The sequence below is a fragment of the Oncorhynchus tshawytscha genome, linkage group LG11, assembly GCF_018296145.1.
Source record: "Oncorhynchus tshawytscha isolate Ot180627B linkage group LG11, Otsh_v2.0, whole genome shotgun sequence".
Lineage (NCBI taxonomy): Eukaryota > Metazoa > Chordata > Actinopteri > Salmoniformes > Salmonidae > Oncorhynchus > Oncorhynchus tshawytscha.
In genome coordinates this window covers 12,919,869-12,940,989 of record NC_056439.1, presented here as the reverse complement: position 1 = coordinate 12,940,989, position 21,121 = coordinate 12,919,869, and the positions used below count along the sequence as shown (strand labels likewise).

The following is a 21,121-nucleotide window of genomic DNA, read 5'->3' as shown; positions in this document are numbered from 1 at the left end:
AGTGTGTACAAACATACACACAGTCAGACAAGGAACGTACAGTCACACAAATGCGTACATATGAGCACACATACAGACACACACGAATGCAGATACAGACGCGCGCACACATGCACACACACACTTTGGGTCCTGTGGGACCTGAGTTTCAATGGTTAATCTATGGTCAGAGCCTCTCGCTGTCTCACACTCTCACTCCTCCTGACTCTGCACCCCAAACTATAATTTGACAAGCAGTTATCCACCAAGCAAACAAAATCCAGCAAAAGTTCCTCAAGCTCACAAACACTCCACATGATTGGTCAAATAACAGTTTTTTTATTACAAAAATATCCTTTCCATTAAACAGGTTCAAACAGATAATCACATGTTGTTTATAAATCAATGGCTTCTAGAAAAAATAAAACTTTTGTCAGTTCAGAGGTAATTTCTACTAATGTAGTTTCAAATGTCAGATCTGAAATGGCACTTTTTTTTAAGGTGCCATGTTATGGAGAATTTGTCTCCCACACTGTCTTATCTTACCAGGATGTGGGAAACATACTGCTTTGGTGTGCCAGGATTCAGACGACACGTCAAAACATGATGGCGATGTTCATTTTGACCCAGCACTGTAAAGATTTGCCAATTTGAAAAAGCCCCACTAATAGCAAATAAATATTCAATCGTATATAATACTGTGAATACATATTTCCAGGCACATAGGTGAATATATATAGGTTCAATTGAAAATAGATTACTTACACAAAACATGTCAACAACATCAAAATAAACAGTACAACAAATAGCACCATGGTAACGAAAGGCAACGTTCACACATTATCTTAAACCAGAAAGAGGCTTATGCATTTCAAATCCAATAAATGCATCTGTACATTAACGATTACTTTGGTAAACAGGTTAGGAAAGTGCAACAGATTAACAATTTGATGCCGGAATATTGAATTGAGGTGTGACATTCAAATATTGCAATTAACATCCAATTTTCCATCTAGATTTTCTACAGACCACGCAATCAGAAACACACCCATGCAGTATCATGTGATAATTGACATGGATCATGTAGTCAAACATGAGTGGCTTTGCACTGGAAATCGCTTCGGCTTGCCAAACCAAAACTATTACACAAAAACATTATTTTACACACTTACTTTTTCCACTGGTATTTATCAGGTCCTTACTGGGAACTCAACCCATTCAAATGGTGGCCAGTGGTGTTGTTACGAATCCGAAAGAAACAAAACAGGTAATTCAAAGTCATTACTGTGTTATCATTTTACCATGTAGTTTCCTGGTAAATACCTGGCTTTTATGTACTGTAAAATAAAGTTCTACCAATATTTCTCCCACTATGACCACCAAGCTAGTACTGACACTCCAACTCTGCATCGATAATCTATTAGATTCTGTCCTTTAACAACCAAAAAACATGGTAGCGTCTGAAGTCCAGGTAGTACCTCCCTGTTTCAGTCTGTTTTCTTCCATTTTAGTGCCTAATGAACACAGCTAGTCAGTTTTCTAAGCTCCCCAGTCCCAACCCTTCTTAGGGCGAATGTAGTGCTTTTTCTTCAGTGCTCAATTATCATCAGTTAGTGATATTTGTCTTAACACCCCCGTGGGGTGGGCGGGGTAGTAATTCTCATAGCTTGGGAGTAGGGCAAAGTTGCCCCTAGACACTGATCTTGGGTCAGATTTGCATTTTCCCCACTTTATGGTTTTGTTTGGGAAACGAAAGCTGATCCTATATCTGTACCTAGAGGAAACTTCACGCCGGAGCTCATAGTCTGGCACACTCCTCGCAGTGATTGAGGTACTCCACCGTATGTGCGTCATCATACGTGGTGAAGCATCGTGGACATTGGAGATCCGACGAACCCTGGCACTTTGTCCAGGTAGGACTGGGTGCTAATACCGCCGACATCGCCCCAGGCGATGTCCCGCTTTGAAGTTTTGTTGCAGGTGGATCAACGCTGTTCCTCTGCAGTGGTTCGGCCGAGTCCGTGCTCATACGTGGGGAGATCCGGTGTCCCATATGGACTCGGAACGTGGAGTCGACATCTCTAGTAGGGCTCTGGAAGAGAAATGAATGATGATCATGAGTAAAAGTGTTCCTTCCCATAGCCAAACTGGGCATAGTAGCACTTTGAGGATAATGTAAGAAACACTTCATACAAATAAAATGATCACTATATCATTATTATTATTTTAGGAAAGTGCCCTTTGTTGTTCCCTAATGTGATGGCTGACCAATCAGCCTGTTACCAACCCTTAGTAAACTTTTGGAAAAAATTGTGTTTGACCTGATACAATGCTATTTTACAGTAAACAAGCTGACAACAGACTTCCAGAACGCTTATAAGAAAGGACATTCAACAAGCACAGCATTTACACAAATGACTGATGATTGGCTGAGAAAAATTGATGATACAAATATTGTGAGGGCTGTTTTGTTAGACTTCAGTGCTGCTTTTGACATTATCAATCATAGTCTGCTAATGGAAAAACGTATGTGTTATAGCTTTACACCCCCTGCTATACTGTGGATAAAGATTTACCTGTCTAACAGAACAGAGGTTGGTCTTAAATGGAAAGCTCTCCAACATAATCCAGGTAGAATCAGGATTTTTTCAATCTTTTTTTTTTAAGGGGTGGATCAGCTTAATATTGCGGAAAGAATGTTGCTTCCAATGTAATTGTCTGCATCATTTCCAATCCCCCATATTTTTTTGGTAAATATATATATCCATACACGCATGCATACATATACACATATATACATACACATAGCTATATAGACATACATACTTTTTAAAAAGAATATACCTTTATTATTATTCCCCGCAAACCCTACCGCCGATCCCCCAATTGGAGTAAACCAATAAACACTTCTGCTTTTACCTTCAATGTATACGTATTATACACATTTTACAGACACAGTCTACTTTACAATAGTTCTCTCTTGTTTGTTCTTAGTCCTTCCTCTATTTCTGATGTCCATCCAGTTTGATTTCTATTTGTAACTATGCTATATACATTTTACAGATCCCGTATGCTTTACATTGTTTATCTTGTTATTAGTCCCACCCTTCAGCTCCATTCAACCCCTCCCATCTATCTCTCAACATCATCCATTCGGATTTCTATTTGCCATATATTTTTCAACTCTGCTGTGATGCTTCACAAAAGAATTGAGCCTTCCTATTCTCATAGATTCTACAGATTGTAAATAAAAAATAAAAAAAATTGCTAAAATAATTATTATATTATTGATTGATTGACTATGGCTTTTCACATCTGTAGCGTTAGTTCTAGGCAAATGTTGCAATTCTTCAGCCATTCCTGGACCTGTGACCAAAAACGAGCTACATATGGACAGTACCAAAATAAATTATCTAATGACTCTGCCTCCTCACAGCAGAATCTACAGAGCTGGGAAGATTGTATCCCCCATATATATAACATTCTATTGGTTGCAAGAAATTTGTAATAGTAATTTAAATTGAAAAATTTGAAGTTTTGAATCTGGCGTTGTTTTGCGTATCAATTCATAAACCATGTGCCATGGAATGGGTACATCGAAAATCTCTTCCCAACTATTTTGCAATTTATATGGCACAGCTGTCAGTTTTTTGGTCCTTAAATGAAATTGGTATATGTTTTTATTTATCACACTTTTCTTTAACCATTTATGTTCTTTAATACAGGGACGACATACAAGTTCCTTACTTTTTTCCCCTTCTACTTGCCTCTTCCATTTTTATGGTAATGCTGCAATTAATTGGTTGTAATTTTGGGTAGAGCAGACATTTCCATGTCTGTGTTAGCTGCATGTGTGACATAACTCCACCAGTCCTATTTATGAAATCATTCACTAAAATTAAACTTTTTTTTTCTTCGATAAATACAGTTTTTTTTTTTTGCAATTAAGTATATTTTAATTTAACCACAATATGTGTTGTACTATTTGTTCCGTCCTTTCAGGTGGATTAAACTGAAATTGCAACCAACTTTCTAAGGCTTGTTTAAAAAATAAAAATACCGAATATGTCCACATCTCCGTCAGACCATTTAAGTGGTAAACTACATGGTAATGTAAAATGTGCATTTTTTAGTGATCCAATACGTAATATTGTACATTTATCATAATTTGGTTTTAATCCAGAGAGGATAGCAAAAGTATCTAGATCCTCTAAGAGGCCGTGGAGAGACTAATTGTGGTTTTAAAAGAAAACATGAATCATCAGCGTACAATGACACCTTAGTTTTTAAGCCACGGATTTCTAATCCCTTAATATTATTGTTTGATCTAATCTTAGCAGCTAACATTTCTATGGCAATAATAAATAGATATGCCGATAGTGGACAACCTTGCTTAACTCCTCTAGATAGTTTAAAACATTCTGAGATGTAGCCATTATTTACTATTTTACACCTAGGGTTACTATACATAAGTTTAACCCATTTTATAAGAGATTCCCCAAAATTGAGATGTTCTAGGCATTTATATATAAACTCCAGTAGTACTTTATCAAAAGCCTTTTCAAAATCAGCTATGAAAACCAGGCCTGGTGTCCCCGATATTTCATAGTGTTCTATTGTTTCCAGTACTTGTTTTATATTATCTCCAATGTGTCGTCCATGTAAAAAACCTGTCTGATTAGGATGAATAATATCTGACAATACTTTCTTAATTCTATGTTCCAAGCATTTTGCTAGGATTTTTGCATCACAACACTGAAGTGTAAGAGGTCTCCCATTTTTAAAATATAATAAAAAGTGTCCAACACAGTAAGGGGATCTGCTGAACCTATGTTATGTCTAAAAAAGTCAGTCCTAGTTCTAAACAATTTATCATCTAGTAGGCTTTGATTAAATTTCAATATCCTCGCCCACGTGGAAATTCTGTAAGAGTAATATACAGTGCCTTGCGAAAGTATTCGGCCCCTTGAACTTTGCGACCTTTTGCCACATTTCAGGCTTCAAACATAAAGATATAAAACTGTATTTTTTTGTGAAGAATCAACAACAAATGGGACACAATCATGAAGTGGAACGACATTTATTGGATATTTCAAACTTTTTTAACAAATCAAAAACTGAAAAATTGGGCGTGCAAAATTATTCAGCCCCTTTACTTTCAGTGCAGCAAACTCTCTCCAGAAGTTCAGTGAGGATCTCTGAATGATCCAATGTTGACCTAAATGACTAAATGATGATGAATACAATCCACCTGTGTGTAATCAAGTCTCCGTATAAATGCACCTGCACTGTGATAGTCTCAGAGGTCCGTTAAAAGCGCAGAGAGCATCATGAAGAACAAGGAACACACCAGGCAGGTCCGAGATACTGTTGTGAAGAAGTTTAAAGCCGGATTTGGATACAAAAAGATTTCCCAAGCTTTAAACATCCCAAGGAGCACTGTGCAAGCGATAATATTGAAATGGAAGGAGTATCAGACCACTGCGAATCTACCAAGACCTGGCCGTCCCTCTAAACTTTCAGCTCATACAAGGAGAAGACTGATCAGAGATGCAGCCAAGAGGCCCATGATCACTCTGGATGAACTGCAGAGATCTACAGCTGAGGTGGGAGACTCTGTCCATAGGACAACAATCAGTCGTATATTGCACAAATCTGGCCTTTATGGAAGAGTGGCAAGAAGAAAGCCATTTCTTAAAGATATCCATAAAAAGTGTCGTTTAAAGTTTGCCACAAGCCACCTGGGAGACACACCAAACATGTGGAAGAAGGTGAAACCAGATTAAACCAAAATTGAACTTTTTGGCAACAATGCAAAACATTATGTTTGGCGTAAAAGCAACACAGCTCATCACCCTGAACACACCATTCCCACTGTCAAACATGGTGGTGGCAGCATCATGGTTTGGGCCTGCTTTTCTTCAGCAGGGACAGGGAAGATGGTTAAAATTGATGGGAAGATGGATGGAGCCAAATACGGGACCATTCTGGAAGAAAACCTGATGGAGTCTGCAAAAGACCTGAGACTGGGACGGAGATTTGTCTTCCAACAAGACAATGATCCAAAACATAAAGCAAAATCTACAATGGAATGGTTCAAAAATAAACATATCCAGGTGTTAGAATGGCCAAGTCAAAGTCCAGACCTGAATCCAATCGAGAATCTGTGGAAAGAACTGAAAACTGCTGTTCACAAATGCTCTCCATCCAACCTCACTGAGCTCGAGCTGTTTTGCAAGGAGGAATGGGAAAAAACCCCAAGCGACTTACAGCTGTAATCGCAGCAAAAGGTGGCGCTACAAAGTATTAACTTAAGGGGGCTGAATAATTTTGCACGCCCAATTTTTCAGTTTTTGATTTGTTAAAAAAGTTTGAAATTTCCAATAAATGTCGTTCCACTTCATGATTGTGTCCCACTTGTTGTTGATTCTTCACAAAAAAATACAGTTTTATATCTTTATGTTTGAAGCCTGAAATGTGGCAAAAGGTCGCAAAGTTCAAGGGGGGCGAATACTTTCGCAAGGCACTGTATATGCCAATATGTGATGATTCGACCGCATTCTGTCCCCTATCAACACTTTTTAAACTTTTGGTGCCAGAGAGAATGGAAAGTAGTCAATATAAGAAAGTAGTATAATAATATAATATAAGAAAGTAGTCAAGGCGACTAGCTTGATTAAGCCTCTGCCATGTATATCTCACTAGGTCAGGGTATTTAAGTCTCCATATATCCACTAATTCAAATATATCCATGACATTCATGATTTCCTTAAGTTCCTCGGGGTGATAGTTTGTAGTGTGATTTTCTTTCCGGTCCATAGAGGTATTTAAGACCGTATTAAAATCTCCCACCATAATAATAGAGTCTAGTGTTGCTTGTAGAGTTGATAAATTCTTATATATATTTTCAAAGATATTTTCATCATTATTTGGACCATATAGGTTAATAAGCCATATCTGTTTATTGTCCAATAACATATTTCAAATAATCCATCTACCTTGATGATCTGTTTGGACAATTTGCACATTTGGATCAAAATTATTGTCAATTAAAACCATCACCCCTTTTGAATTTCTTTGCCCATGGGAGAAGTATATTTCGCGCCCCCCCCCAGTTCTTTTTCCACAAAACTTCATCTAAAACTGTTGAATGGGTTTCCTGTAAACAATAGATATTACATTCCTTCTCTTTTAGCCAGGTAAATACTGATCGTCTTTTCTTATTATCTGCTAAACCATTACAATTATAACTGGCTATTTTTTCAATCTTTACTAATGACATGTAAAGCCAGTGTGTCTATGTATGTGGATGACTCAACGCTATACACGTCAGCTACTACAGCGACTGAAATGACTGCAACACTTAACAAAGAGCTGCAGTGCGTTTCAGAATGGGTGGCAAGGAATAAGTTAGCCCTAAATATTTCTAAAACTAAAAGCATTGTATTTGGGACAAATCATTCACTAAACCCTAAACCTCAACTAAATCTTATAATGAATAATGTGGAAATTGAGCAAGTTGGGGTGACTAAACTGCTTGGAGTAACCCTGGATTGTAAAACTGTCATGGTCAAAACATATTGATACAACAGTAGCTAAGATGGGGAGAAGGCTAAAGTGCTGCTCTGCCTTAACACCACTATCAACAAGGCAGGTCCTACAGGCCTTAGTTTTGTCGCACCTGGACTACTGTTCAGATGTGTTGTCAGGTGCCATAAAGAGGGACTTAGGAAAATTACAATTGGCTCAGAACAGGGCAGCATGGCTGGCCTTTAAAAGCACACTGGGAGCTAACATTAATGATATGCATGTCAATCTCTCGTGGCTGAAAATCGAGGAGAGATTGACTTCATCAGTAATTGTTCTTGGAAGAAGTGTTGACAACATGAATGTACCGAGCTGTCTGTATAAACTACTAGCACATATCTTGGACACCCATGCATACCCCACAAGACATGCCACCAGATGTCTCTTCACAATCCCCAAGTCAAGAACAGACCATGGGAGGCGCACAGTACTACATAAAGCCATGACTACATGGAACTCTATTCCACATCAGGTACAGTGGGGCAAACAAGTATTTAGTCAGCTACCAATTGTGCAAGTTCTCCCACTTAAAAAGATGAGAGGCCTGTAATAAATTCATTAAAAATCCTACAATGTGATTTTCTGGATTTTTTTTTTCATTTTGTCTGTCATAGTTGAAGTGTACCTATGATGAAAATTACAGGCCTCTCTCATCTTTTTAAGTAGGAGAACTTGCACAATTGGTGGCTGACTAAATACTTTTTTGCCCCACTGTAACTGATGCAAGCAGTAGAATCAGATTTTTTAAAACAGGTACCAATACACCTTCTGGAACAGCGTGGACTGTGAAGAGACACACACAAAGGTACAGACACACGCATACAAGTGCTAGCACACGTATATTGTAATATTGTTGTATTATACATTTTGTATTGTAGATATGTAGTGGTGTAGTAATGTTATATGATGTAATGTTTTATCTTTGTTTTATATGTATGTAAGTGCCTTAATGTGTTTGGACCCCAGGAAGAGTAGCTGCTGCCTTGGCAACAGCTAATGGGGATCCCTAATAAATACAAATACTGTATCTTATTAGCCGTTAGCGAACTGTATGAAGAACATGTCTGTCGAAACATCATTGTATCATCAATCCTCAATAAATGGCAAATAGGGGTCGGACATAAAAGCTTCCTTTTCATGGATATTTTTTGTCTCCTGTAACACATTTGAATATTATGTATGTTAGTAATGACTGTGTGTGTGGCCTTACCTGTGCCTGTGTGTGTAGCTGCTCTTGTAGTTGAGATACTTCCTCTTGCAGGTCCTGGATCCTGCCCTGCGCTCTCTCCCTGTCTGCCCGCTCCGACTTAAAGTCATCTGTGTAGATGAGAACCTGTGAAGGAGAGAGGGAAAGGGTGATGGTGTGTGAGAAAGAGAGAGGGGTATGTTTCTGATTCAACTGAATAGGGTAGAACTGTATGTGAGAGAGAAGAGGGAGAGGTTTCTGGATTCAATCGGGTTTTCTTTAAAGACTGTGCTATGTGATGCGTGGATTCATGTGTACAGAGAGAAAGAGAAAGAAGAGGGAGGGCAAGAGTGGGGAGACAGAGGGAGAAACAGAGTGAGATAGAAAGCGAAAAAGAGAGAAAGAGAATGTGAGAGAGACAAAGAGAAAGAAAGAGAGAGGTGTCAGGCGATCCTACACCACACTAACCTGTTGCTCTAGCGTCTGGATGCTTTCCTGGTATCGTCTCCTGTTCTCATCCAGCTCTCTCCCCAACCTCCCACAGTCCCTCATCTTTTCCTCCAGTAGGCCGTTGAGCCTGGCTATCTCCTGCTGAAGCAACCCAGCGTTGGCTGAATACAACTCAGGTAACAAGCCCAGGCCAGCCCCAGGCTCTTGTGTAGGCCTGGGCCCTAGCCTAGGCCCCCCACCTGGAGCAGGGCTGGAGGTAGCAGCCAGGGCACTAGCCTCATTCAGCCTCTTACACAGGCTCCTCACAAACTCTTCCCTGCTCGAGTCATACTTTTGCCATTTGGAGTTCAGACCTTCCACCTGGGAAAATGAAGGAGGGAGGGGAAGAGGGAGACATTAGTCCCAAACACGTACACACACTTGTGCACACAGCTTCTTACACACACACACGGCTGTTCAACTTTGGTTCTTTCAAAAAAATATAAAATATTTAACCATGCAAGTCACTTAAGAACAAATTCTTATTTTTACAATGACAGCCTTACACCGGCCAAACCTGGACGACGCTGGGCCAATTGTGCGCCGCCCTATGGGACTCCAAATCACGGCCGGCGTAGTGATACAGCCTGGATTCGAAACAGGGTGTCTATAGTGACACCTCTAGCACTGAAATGCAGTGCCTTAGACCGCTGCACCACTTGGGTTCTGATAGCCCATTTGCTATGACAATGTTGGATTACTACAGTCTGCAAAAACACTAGAGTAATTACTATAGTATACATATACAACAGTTTACTACTGTACATACTACAGTATACTACAGTCATGTATATTAAATACTACAGTATTCACTGTTGTGTTTTTGCAGACTTTAGTCCTTAAAAACACTACAGTGAATACTCCAGTAAAGTCTGCAAAAACATTACAGTGAATACCATAGTATACTATAATATTTGTTCATGTAGGTAGAAGGGAGTTTCTACAGTGTGTTCCTGCTTACATATGCCACTCTTTGCTTTAGCTGTTGGTTCTCTTCTTGGAGTTTGCTGACCAGAGTGTCACCACGACCCGCTTCCGTATTATCCGACATCTGACCATGAAAAGGGGAAACAAGAGCTCAAAATGATACTGTTTAGAAATACAACAGAATCAAACACTAACAACTTGGCTGAAAAGCACATAATGGCAGAGACAAAGAGATTCCAAACTCTTTAGTACACAAACCTCTTTCGGTTTAAATTTTTGGTTTTGAAAGACAGTTACAGTGAAAAAGCTTTTCCCAGTGAGCACATACGTATTTTCAATGTATTTTGCTGATGGGGATGTTGTTTGGATGTAGCCACTGCTGTTCCAATCTCTCAGTTGGAGTTCAGTGCTTGATTGTGGGCTTTTGGGTTCGATTCCCACATAGGCCACATATACTGAATATAACATTCAGTATATACAGTTTGTGGATATGAGTTAGCTCTTTACACTCGTACCCTTCTATGGGTTCAAAATAGCGGATTTGGGTGATGATAAATACATAAATTGGAATGCAGCGGCTGTACAATAACATGCTATATGTGACGTCAAAGCGCAAGGTCTCTGCTTCCCAGCGCAGTATTGGTTTTGACTGACAGCGGTTCTGAACATGAACAAGAAATTACCCCCATATCTCCCACTAATTGTGTCGTCTGAGTGAGGGAAATGCTGTCAATAAAGAGTACTCTTATGTACTTTGAAAAATGAGACGTTAACAATTATACTACCACTTTGGTGTCACACAAGCAAGCCAAACACCCGTTAGTTCAAATGTGCACTTCCCCATTTCATATCACAGAACTCATGTAATATACAATGCCAACGTTTATGATCACTATGCTGATGTACAGTTACAATATGTCATGGTGTATTGCGAAGACATTTGCCAGGAACTCGTAATTCTATTCTAGTCGCACCAAAATGCCAATTTGCTTTTCTGAATGGCCTTGTGAAAGCACCGTAAGATCATATTTCGTAACTTAGCTAGCCATGTTCGCAATAGAACACACTTTCAAATGATGCCCACCTGACCAGATTGCGATTTTAAATGGACCATTTTTGGAATGCGTAAACAACAACAGTAATTGTGTAAAGGCATTGATCCAGGGCTGAGTTCCAAAGAAAACAACTACTGTACAAGACAGCTTGCTCTGGTTCTTCAACGGTACAGCTAGGAGCGCTCAAAATATCACCTTATAGTTGAAGACTCTTCTTTGAGTCATAAAAGTGCACTGAAATTAAGTAGGAACTATGCACACTTTGGAGATGTGTGTTGCCACATGGAGAAACCAGTTAGACCTCTCACTTGTAATTTCTTTGTCTTATGTTGCACCTACCCCAAATGACCATGAATATCCTTATCATGCTACCAGAGTATTTTCAGAGTTAATTTTATTTATTTAACTAAGCATGTCAGTTCTTAATTTACAATGACAGCCTAGAAACAGTGGGTCAACTGCCTTGTTCAGGGGCTGAACGACAGATTTCTACCTTGTCAGCGCAGAGATTTGATCGAGCAACCTTTCGGTTACTGGCCCAACGCTCTAACCACTAGGCTACCTGCCACCCCCAATTGGGGCAAACAGAACAGTAAATGTAAAATACACATAAAATCAACACAATAATGTTTGGATTCAGTCTTGTGTCAGATTAACTGTTTTGTCATCACCTTTAGTCTAATAATTATTTTCCCATAATCTCCAAACTGTTCCCTTTTGATTGCTACCAGGGTTATGCATACTCTTTCCACGTTTCTTCTGTTAAAAACATTTCAATTTAGCCCTATCTATATAGGCCAATTCCTACGAGTGTAAGGGGTTAATTGTAATTTGCATTGGATAAAAGCGCTTGATAACCATGCTACTACACACTTATTTTAAGCTGGGTGGGTCAAACCCTGAATGCTGATTGGCTGACAGTCGTGGTATTATCAGACCGTATACCACGGGTATGACAAAACATGTATTTTTACTGCTCTAATTACGTTGGTAACCAGTTTATAATAGCAATAAGGCACCTCGGGGGTTTGTGGTATATGGCCAATATACCACGGCGAAGGGGTGTGTCCAGGGCCAATCCGCATTGCGTCGTGCATAAGAACAGCACCTAAGCCGTGATATATTGGCCATATACCACATCTCCTTGGGCCTTATTTCTTAATTATACAACCTTCATACACACCTCTTTTGCCTTCTGCTGCATTTTCACCTCCTCTGTCACTCTCTCTCCTCCCTTCTTCTCTCCCTCTAGTCGGCCCAGTAACTCTTGACACACCCTGACTGTGGCTCCCAGTTGGCCCCGGAGCTGGTCGGCCTCTTCAGCCAGCGAGGTGCACAGAACTGCACGGGTGGCCTGTGCTCGGTCCCTCTCGGCCAAGGCAGAGCGTAGCCTCTGGATAACCTGGTCCTTCTCGTGGTCCGGTTGACGGGTCACACTCTCCAGCTCTCGTTCCTTCTCCCTCAGCTGCTGTCGCAACCTCTGTATCTCCTTCAGGGGTGAGAGAATAGAATAGAATAGAATAGAATAGGCTTGAGTGTCAAATGTGAGTCAAATTCCAAAGATACTTTTTCAAATTATTATTATTTTTGATGGACAATATAGCTTTTTGTAATGTTTAATTGTATTGAATTATGACTTTTATGTGATACAGATTTGTGTTTGTTTCGTGAAGTTAAGGCGAAACAACACTGTCACCTGCACCCCCGCCACACATTGAAATGGAAAAGAGAGGTTATTGCTATAGCAACATCCTCTATGCACTTCAAGGTGGTTTTGAAGCAGGGACATTTCATTAAGCCTAGTTGGCAAGTTTGGTGGTTGGTTAGGCCTACATTAGTAGTATTTCCAATAGACCTCAGTTGTGAACTAGTGTAGGGTTATCTCAAACCAAGTGCATATAGGCATGGTGTAGGCTAGTGGCTATTTTCAGAGAAGACCATTTACAGTAGGCCTAAAATACCCTTCTTTCATAATGTGTAAATTGAAAATGAAAGAAAGGACATATCTGTCATAAAGGATCGTTTTTAATAATTGACGTTGAAATTTCAAGTAGGGCTATAACCTAATGTTAAAAGGCACAACTATGTTTCACAGGGTTAGTCTAAATATTAAATTCCACATGATACACATTTAGAACACATACAATTCAGTAAATTCTACTCACTTCTTGGCTCAACTCTGCTTGCTGAGCCGTATTCATTTCTGTGTCTTTCCATTTTTGCTTCAGTTTGCAGATTTCTTTGCATAAACTTTCCAGCAAAGATTTGGACGGTGCTATGACAACATGGTCATACCCTTCCACATTGATCCAGGTATTCTCGTATTTGCCCAACCTAGCCTTTAAATCTGCGATTAAATTGTCCCTTTTGTAGATTTTCTTACTTAATGTGTCAATCTCCAGCAGAGTTTCGTGGTAGAAAGTATTCAATGTATTGCAGCTCCTTATCTTTGCTTTCAGTGTATCATTATCCAAATTGACATCCATCGCGTTCCTTATTCCAGTCATGTTCCTTATTCCAGAGGTAACACCTTTGCTTCTGATAGATGGGGATTGGGAAAAATCTTCAATATTCCATCAATTTCTTAATAAATGATTTTGCTTATTGGGTCGATAGAGTTCGTGTTCGTAGTTTATGCAACATGTCTTCAAAATTAGACTGAGGAGGATGTCAACTATGTAGCCTAAAGGATGTGGCTCATCTGAATTTGGAAAGAAATAATTCCGACAACTGCAGGGGATTTCCTAGAGGGACTTCCCCTAAACGATAGGCGGACTTTTCTTGTACTTTACTTTTTAACAACGTTGGGTAAATTGACAACTCCTTTCCGAGTTGTTCAAACATCCATTCCAGTAACAATCTAAATAATATGATTTCGTGAATCGTCTAATAATAAAGTAGACTGGACTAAATTGACAGTTTGACAGGAGTAAAATTAAAAAACGCAGCTGATATAACTATTTGCACATGCGTACAACATTTCCGGTAACATACTAGACTACCTCCCTCTTGTGATTTGCGTAAATCCACAGATCATGCAATTCTGGTTTTGACGGTTTCTAAACATATGGCCTTTGCTTGAGTAATCCGCCTTGGTAAAAAAAATCCGTGAAGCAACTTTGTTTTATCGGATGGAATGTAAAATGAGTTGCCGGTAGCTCTATTTTCCTGAATTAATGACAATTCCGAATAATTTCATGAAAGGTTGTCTGCTATTATGTAGCCCTAATCTGGTGTGTTTAATTCATTTGTTTACAAAACAGATGTTTTATTCAACATTATGGAAAAGCGTCAGTTGTAAATGTGCCAGTAGTGGGACGTAGGCTAGCCTATACATGAGTTTACCCGTAGGCAATGCATGATCAACCTCAGATCTACCTAGCCTACATTGGGATTTTGACCAAAAGTCTGTGGCCAGTACCTGTATCGTACCCGCGACCTTCGCGTTATTAGCAGGACTGAGCTAACCGGCTGGGTGAAATCAGCAATGGAATGTTGTGGTATTTAAAGCAAACATGTATCCATTCTGCAAGCCCAGTTCGTAATGATACATTGCAACAACGGCCAGGTCTCTCCAGACGCGAAACAAATCATGATTTTTAAAAAAAGAAGATCTGAGTGGTTAACAGCTCATCACAATTTTCTAGGCACTGGGGGCCTTAAGTACATAAGTAAAACTACTTTGAAGTACTACTGAAGTAGTTTTTTGGAGTATCTGTACTTTACTATTTATATTTTTGCCAACTTTTACTTTTACATTCCTAAAGCAAATAATGTACTTTTTACTTCATACATTTTCCCTGACACCCAAAAGTACTCGTTACATTTTGACAGGAAAATGGTTCAATTCACACACTTGTCAATAAACATAAAAACTAAATTGTGCCATCTGGTTTGTTAAATATGATGAATTTTAAATGATTTATACTTTTATATTTACTTTTGTTACTTAATTATATTTTAGCAATTCCATTTTCTTTTGATACTTAAGTATATTTAAAACCAAATACTTTTAGACTTTTACTCAAGGAGTATTTTACTGGGTGACTTTCACTTTTACTTGAGTCATTTTCTATTAAGGTGTCTTTACTTTCACTCAAGTATGACAATTGAGTCCTTTTTCCACCACTGCCCAAGGCCATGAGCTCAAATAAACACACATTTTTTTATTTGATTTATTTCACCTTTATTTAACCAGGTAGGCTGTCGTGGAAATTTCCTCTATTTACCAAATCATGGGAGCAAACCACACACACAAGTCAGTTAGTTATCAAAGTCCATCTTTAATTATATGAGCTCTATCACAATCCTGTGACTCTCAGGTAATTCAGTGTCTCTCAGTGAATTCTCTGAGAGCCCCCTCCACATTGCAATAGCATTTTGACTTTCAACAGTTCAGTATCTCTAATGAAAAGTTGAGAGTCCCCCCATAATGGCAAAATGGGATCCTTTATAGCAAAGATCACACATAGTCAGACAGCATAGACATAATAAATCGTTCAGCTTTGTCTCCTTACTCAAACCCCAGAACCATAAACCAATCCTCCATATCAACAGGCATATATCAAATTGTCATTTAGATACAACCAATTCTAAATACAACCAATCCTGGACAAACTCACGGAGAGGAGAATGAGGCTATAGGTTAAGATAAAAGGGAGCATGAGAATGATTCCAGACACTGCCATCCTCCTTTTCCCCGATGGGAAAAATAGGGAGTGACTGATACACACATAGTGGAGCAAAAGATATGTTTACACATGATGACACTTTGACCTCTCCCCTCTCTGCGGCCCATGCAACTTAGTCTTGACATAGAACAGATAACTGCAACCCCGCCACAGTATTATACAAAAATACCATTCTGATGAGAAGTAACTTACACACATTTGATGAATATAAAACATCTTACATATGTTACCAACAAATTCTGATTCTTCCACGACAAGGCTAGTTGAGAACACGTTCTCATTTGCAACTGCGACCTGGCCAAGATAAAGCGTAGCAATTCGACACATACAACAACACAGAGTTACACATGGAATAAACAAACCAAACAGTCAATAATACAGTAGAACAAAAGAAAACAAAAAAGTCTATATACAGTGAGTGCAAATGAGGTAAGTTAAGGAAATAAAAAGGCCATGGTGGCGAAGTAATTACAATATAGCAATTAAACACTGGAATGGTAGATCGGCAGAAGATGAATGTGCAAGTAGAGATACTGGGTGCAAAGGAGCAAAATAAATAAATACCAGTATGGGGATGAGGTAGGTAGATGGGCTGTTTACAGATGGGCTATGTACAGGTGCAGTGATCTGTAAGCTGCTCTGACAGCTGATGAGTCAAAAATGAGTCAAGCATCTACAATTGGTTCAGACAACAGACAGATTTATTTAAATACCCTTATTATCAGGTAAGATGACTGAGAATGTACTATCTTTTACAGCAACAACCTGGGGAAGAGTTTCCACTGGGAGGAGAGTGGATGAATGAGACATTTGGAAGCTCGGGATGATTAGGAGGCCATGGCTGCCACATTGGGAATTTAGCCAGGACACCAGGGTTAATACCCTTACTCTTAGTATAAGTGCCAAGGGATCATTAGTGACCACAGAGAGTCAGGACGCCTGTTTTAAAGCCCCATCCGAAAGACTGCACCCTATGCAGGGCAATGTGAACTTCACTGCCCTGAGGCATTGGGTTCTCCTTAGACCAGAGGGAAGAGTGCCCCATACTGAACCTCCAACACCATATCCAGCAGCATCTGGTCTCCCATCCATCCACTGACCAGGACCGACCCTGCTCAGGTTCAGAGGCAAGCCTGCAGTGGGATGCAGGATGGTATACTGGTGGATAACCCAATATCCCACAAGTTGTTTATTACAGGTTATAGGTCTACCCTATAACACACACCCCCCTGGTCTATGCCTATGTTCTTTCGAGGTGGAGAGAATCATGGCATCCCAATGCTCTTTAATGCGGTTAAGTTTATGCAAGAACACTGATGGATTGGTAATTAATTGTATTTTAATCAGTGATTATTAGATAAATTACACAATAATATCGACACCATTCTGATTACAGTGCAATACAATTAGAAAATTGCATTTAAAATACAGCAAATATCACAAAATACAAAAATACAATACAACTATACAGTACCAGTCAAAAGTTTGGACACACCTACTCATTCAAGGGTTTTTCTTTCTTTTTAATATGTTCAACATTGTATAATAATAGTGAAGACATCAAAACTACAAAATAACACATATGGAATCAAGTGGGAAACAAAAAAAGTGTTAAATGTATGTTTGTTTATTCCATGTGTAACTCTGTGTTGTTGTGTGTGTCGAACTGCTTTGCTTTATCTTGGCCAATGTCGCAGTTGCAAATGAGAACTTGTTCTCAACTAGCCTACCTGGTTAAAAAAAGGTGAAATAAAATAAAATAAATAAAAAACACCTGTATTTGGGGAGTTTCTCCCAATCTTCTCTGCAGATCCCCTCAAGGTCTGTCAGGTTGGATGGGGAGCGTCGCGGCAATTCTATTTTCAGGTCTTTCCAGAGATGTTAGATCGGGTTCAAGTCCTGGCTCTGGCTGGGCCACTCAAGGACATTCAGAGACTTGTCCCGAAGCCACTCCTGTGTTGTCTTGGCTGTGTGCTTAGGGTTGTTGACCTACTGGAAGGTGAACCAAGTCTTAGATCCTGAGCACTCTGGAGCAGGTTTTCATCAAGGATCTCGCTGTACTTTGCTTCATTCATGTTTCCCTTGATCCTGACTAGTCTCCCAGTCCCTGCCACTGAAAAACATCCCCACAGCATGATACTGCCACACCATGATTCATGGTGCCAAGTTTTCTCCAGATGTGACACTTGGCATTCAGGCCAAAGAGTTCAAGCTTGGTTTCATCAGACCAGAAAATCTTATTTCTCATGGTCTGAGAGTCCTTTAGGTGCCTTTTGACAAACTCCAAGTGGGCTGTCATGTGCCTTTTACTGAGGAGTGGCGCAGCGGTCTAAGGTGGAGCAGTGTAAGGCGCTACCTCTAAGTGCTAAAGGCGTCACTACAGACCCTGGTTCGATCCTGGGCTGTATCACATCCGGACGTGATTGGGAGTGCCACAGGGCGGCACACAGTTGGACCAGCCGGGTTTTGGTTTGGCCAGTGTAGGCCGCCATTGTAAATAAGAATTTGTTCTTAACTGACTTGCCTAGTTAACTAAAGGTTAAATGAAACATTTTTAAAAAGGAGTGACATGATTAAAGATGGCGCCTGAGGGGATGGCTGCCGTTTTATCGGCTCTTAACCATCCATGCTATTTAAAAAAATTGCGTTGTTCGTAACCTGTTTTGTACATAATGTTGCTGCTACCATCTCTTATGACCGAAAAGAGCTTCTGGACATCAGAACTGCCTTTTCCTTCCGCCCTGCTAGCTAACGTTCAATCACTGGAAAATAAATAGGACGAACTGAAAGCACGTATATCCTACCAACAGGACGTTAAATACTGTAATATCTTATGTTATGCCTTCTTATTATATCTTATGCGTTCTTATTATAAGTGTAGGACATAACATGACACAGGATATTATGACAAGTGCATTGCATGACTAACATTTTGATGACATTAAGAACATATACAGTGGGGCAAAAAAGTATTTAGTCAGCCACCAATTGTGCAAGTTCTCCCACTTATAAAGATGAGAGAGGCCTGTAATTTTCATCATAGGTACACTTCAACTATGACAGACAAAATGAAAAAAAAAATCCAGAAAATCACATTGTAGGATTTTTAATGAATTTATTTGCAAATTATGGTAGACATGCCATTCTATAAAATAATTTCACCGTAATTAATATCACTTGATTGAGCTAATCATGTAAATGTGATTAACTAGAGAGTCGGGCACCACAAAATAATATTTATAGAGCTGTTATCTTCTGAATAAACTCTTAAAGACCTAGTAATATTTTACATCAATAGCAGTCAATATTAATTGTCATCTTAATTCAGTCTCATCTGAAAGTTGTAACCCTGGCTCACAAGTTGAATCAGCAATACAAAATTGGGTTGAATTATTTATTTACTAAATACCTAACTAATCACACAGAATTACACATACACATAATTAAATCATAACTTGATTACAAATTACGTCATAAAGGAAAACGACCCTAGCGGGCAGAACAGATATGACAGCTTGTTACACAAAAGAAAAGGGGCTGGGTTTGAGTGAAAGAGCAGGAAGACTGAGGAACAAAGGGAAGAAGCTGTTCTATCGCAAATGCAGTATCTTATGCATTCTAAATTACTGCCCATTTGGAAAAGGAAAATGCAATAAATATTTACTCAGAGCTGCGCTTCGGTAGGTTGGTGGTAGATGGAAGGCCGTGTTGCCCAACCGAGTCCTTTGAAGAATGTCTCTGGTTGTCAATTGTATATGTTGTAGTAACGTCGTTGGGTGATAGACGGGATACTCTGTCTGTTCCTTCCTAACCCTAGTTTGCATCTGCTGTTGCTAACCTAACGGCTAGGAGGTATCACTTCTGTAGTGAATAAGAGTTCAAAGTTCATACCATTCACAACCAAAGCTCACGCTGATGTTGGCTTCGTTCTGTAGTTATTATCTGAACCATTCTGACATAGGACCATCATCCTCACGTCCTCGGAACAGGAGGTTATATTGTCGTCAAGGGCTTATATAGGAAGGGAAAAGTTTTATAGCCCATGTCCCTTCACAGGGGCGGGCCACTGATTGAGCAGAGCCCTATCTTATGAAAACCCAAATCTCACATTTTAGAAGCTAAAATCACATTTCATCCCATCACAAATAATTTCATATTCAAACATTTAAATTGAACAACAATTCCATGTGAATCCGATAACTCTGATGTGTAGACTTTCCACTTTAGAGTTTATGTCATCTTATCATTGATGAGAATGTCTCAGATGACAACCGAACTGACATCATAGTCATTAAGTACCACCGCATATGTTCAATTGGTCGCATTACCAGAATATAGTTCATTTCCCCCCACCTTCTGATGTTCCCAGCATCTCTATGTTAACCAAGGGTTTTGCAAATGTAACATTAGTAGGGTAGAGAGAGGAAAAAGGGGGGAAGAGGTATTTATGACTGTCATAAACCTACCCCCAGGCCAACGTCATGACACTTATGAGAAATGCCCTCTGACGAACCATCAAACAGGCAAAGCGTCAGTACAGGACTAAGATCGAATCTTACTACACCGGCTCTGATGCTCGTCGGATGTGCCAGTGCTTGCAAACTATTACAGACTACAAAGTGACACTGACACAAGCCTACCAGACGAGCTAAATAACTTCTATGCTCGCTCCGAGGCAAGTAACACTGAAACATGCATGAGAGCATCAGCTGTTCCGGACAACTGTGTGATCAAGCTCTCCGCAGCCGATGTGGGTAAGACCTTTCAACAGGTCAACATTTAAAATGCCGCAGAGCTAAACGGATTACCAGGACGTTTACTCCGAGCATGCGCTGACCAACTGGAAAGTGTCCTCACTGATATTTTCAACCTCTCCCTGACTGAGTCTGTAATACCAGCATGTTTCAAGCAGACCACCATAGTCCCTGTGCCCAAGAACACAGGGTGGTATGCAGCTGGATAATGGTTTCAAATACATAAAACACATGGATTCCAGGTGTTTGTTGCCATTCCATTCGCTTCATTCCAGACATTATTATGAGCTGTACTCCTCTTAGCAGCCTCCTGTGATTTAGCAGTCTTATGGCTTGGGGTTAGAAGCTTTCTCGAAGCCTGATGGTCTGGGAACCGATGCTCCGGTATCGTTTGCCAGATGGTAGCATAGGGAAGAGTCTGGCTTGAGTGGCTGGAGTCTTTGGCAATTTTTC

General features: G+C 39.7%; 1 protein-coding gene across 1 annotated transcript; it reads right to left on the bottom strand.

The window, feature by feature from the left end:
* Positions 1-297: 297 nt before the first annotated feature.
* LOC112261455 (TNFAIP3-interacting protein 2) lies at positions 298-14,163 on the bottom strand. Its single transcript, XM_024436781.2, has 6 exons — positions 13,389-14,163; positions 12,407-12,712; positions 10,203-10,292; positions 9,221-9,562; positions 8,777-8,899; positions 298-2,071 (listed from the first exon to the last, which is right to left on the bottom strand). The coding sequence occupies exons 1-6, from the start codon at positions 13,728-13,730 to the stop codon at positions 1,778-1,780; spliced, it is 1,497 nt and encodes a 498-aa protein (XP_024292549.1). The 5' UTR covers positions 13,731-14,163; the 3' UTR covers positions 298-1,777.
* Between the last annotated feature and the right edge of the window lie 6,958 nt (positions 14,164-21,121).

Bases quoted from the DNA above. Each gene is read 5' to 3' on its own strand.
- LOC112261455 (XM_024436781.2), bottom strand. From the start codon at position 13,730: ATGACTGGAATAAGGAACGCGATGGATGTCAATTTGGATAATGATACA. The intron at 10,293-12,406 runs GTGTGTATGAAG...TTTCATGGTCAG, and splicing joins TGCAGCAGAAGGCAAAAGAG to ATGTCGGATAATACGGAAGC. The intron at 8,900-9,220 runs GTTAGTGTGGTG...TCTCCTTCACAG, and splicing joins TCCAGACGCTAGAGCAACAG to GTTCTCATCTACACAGATGA.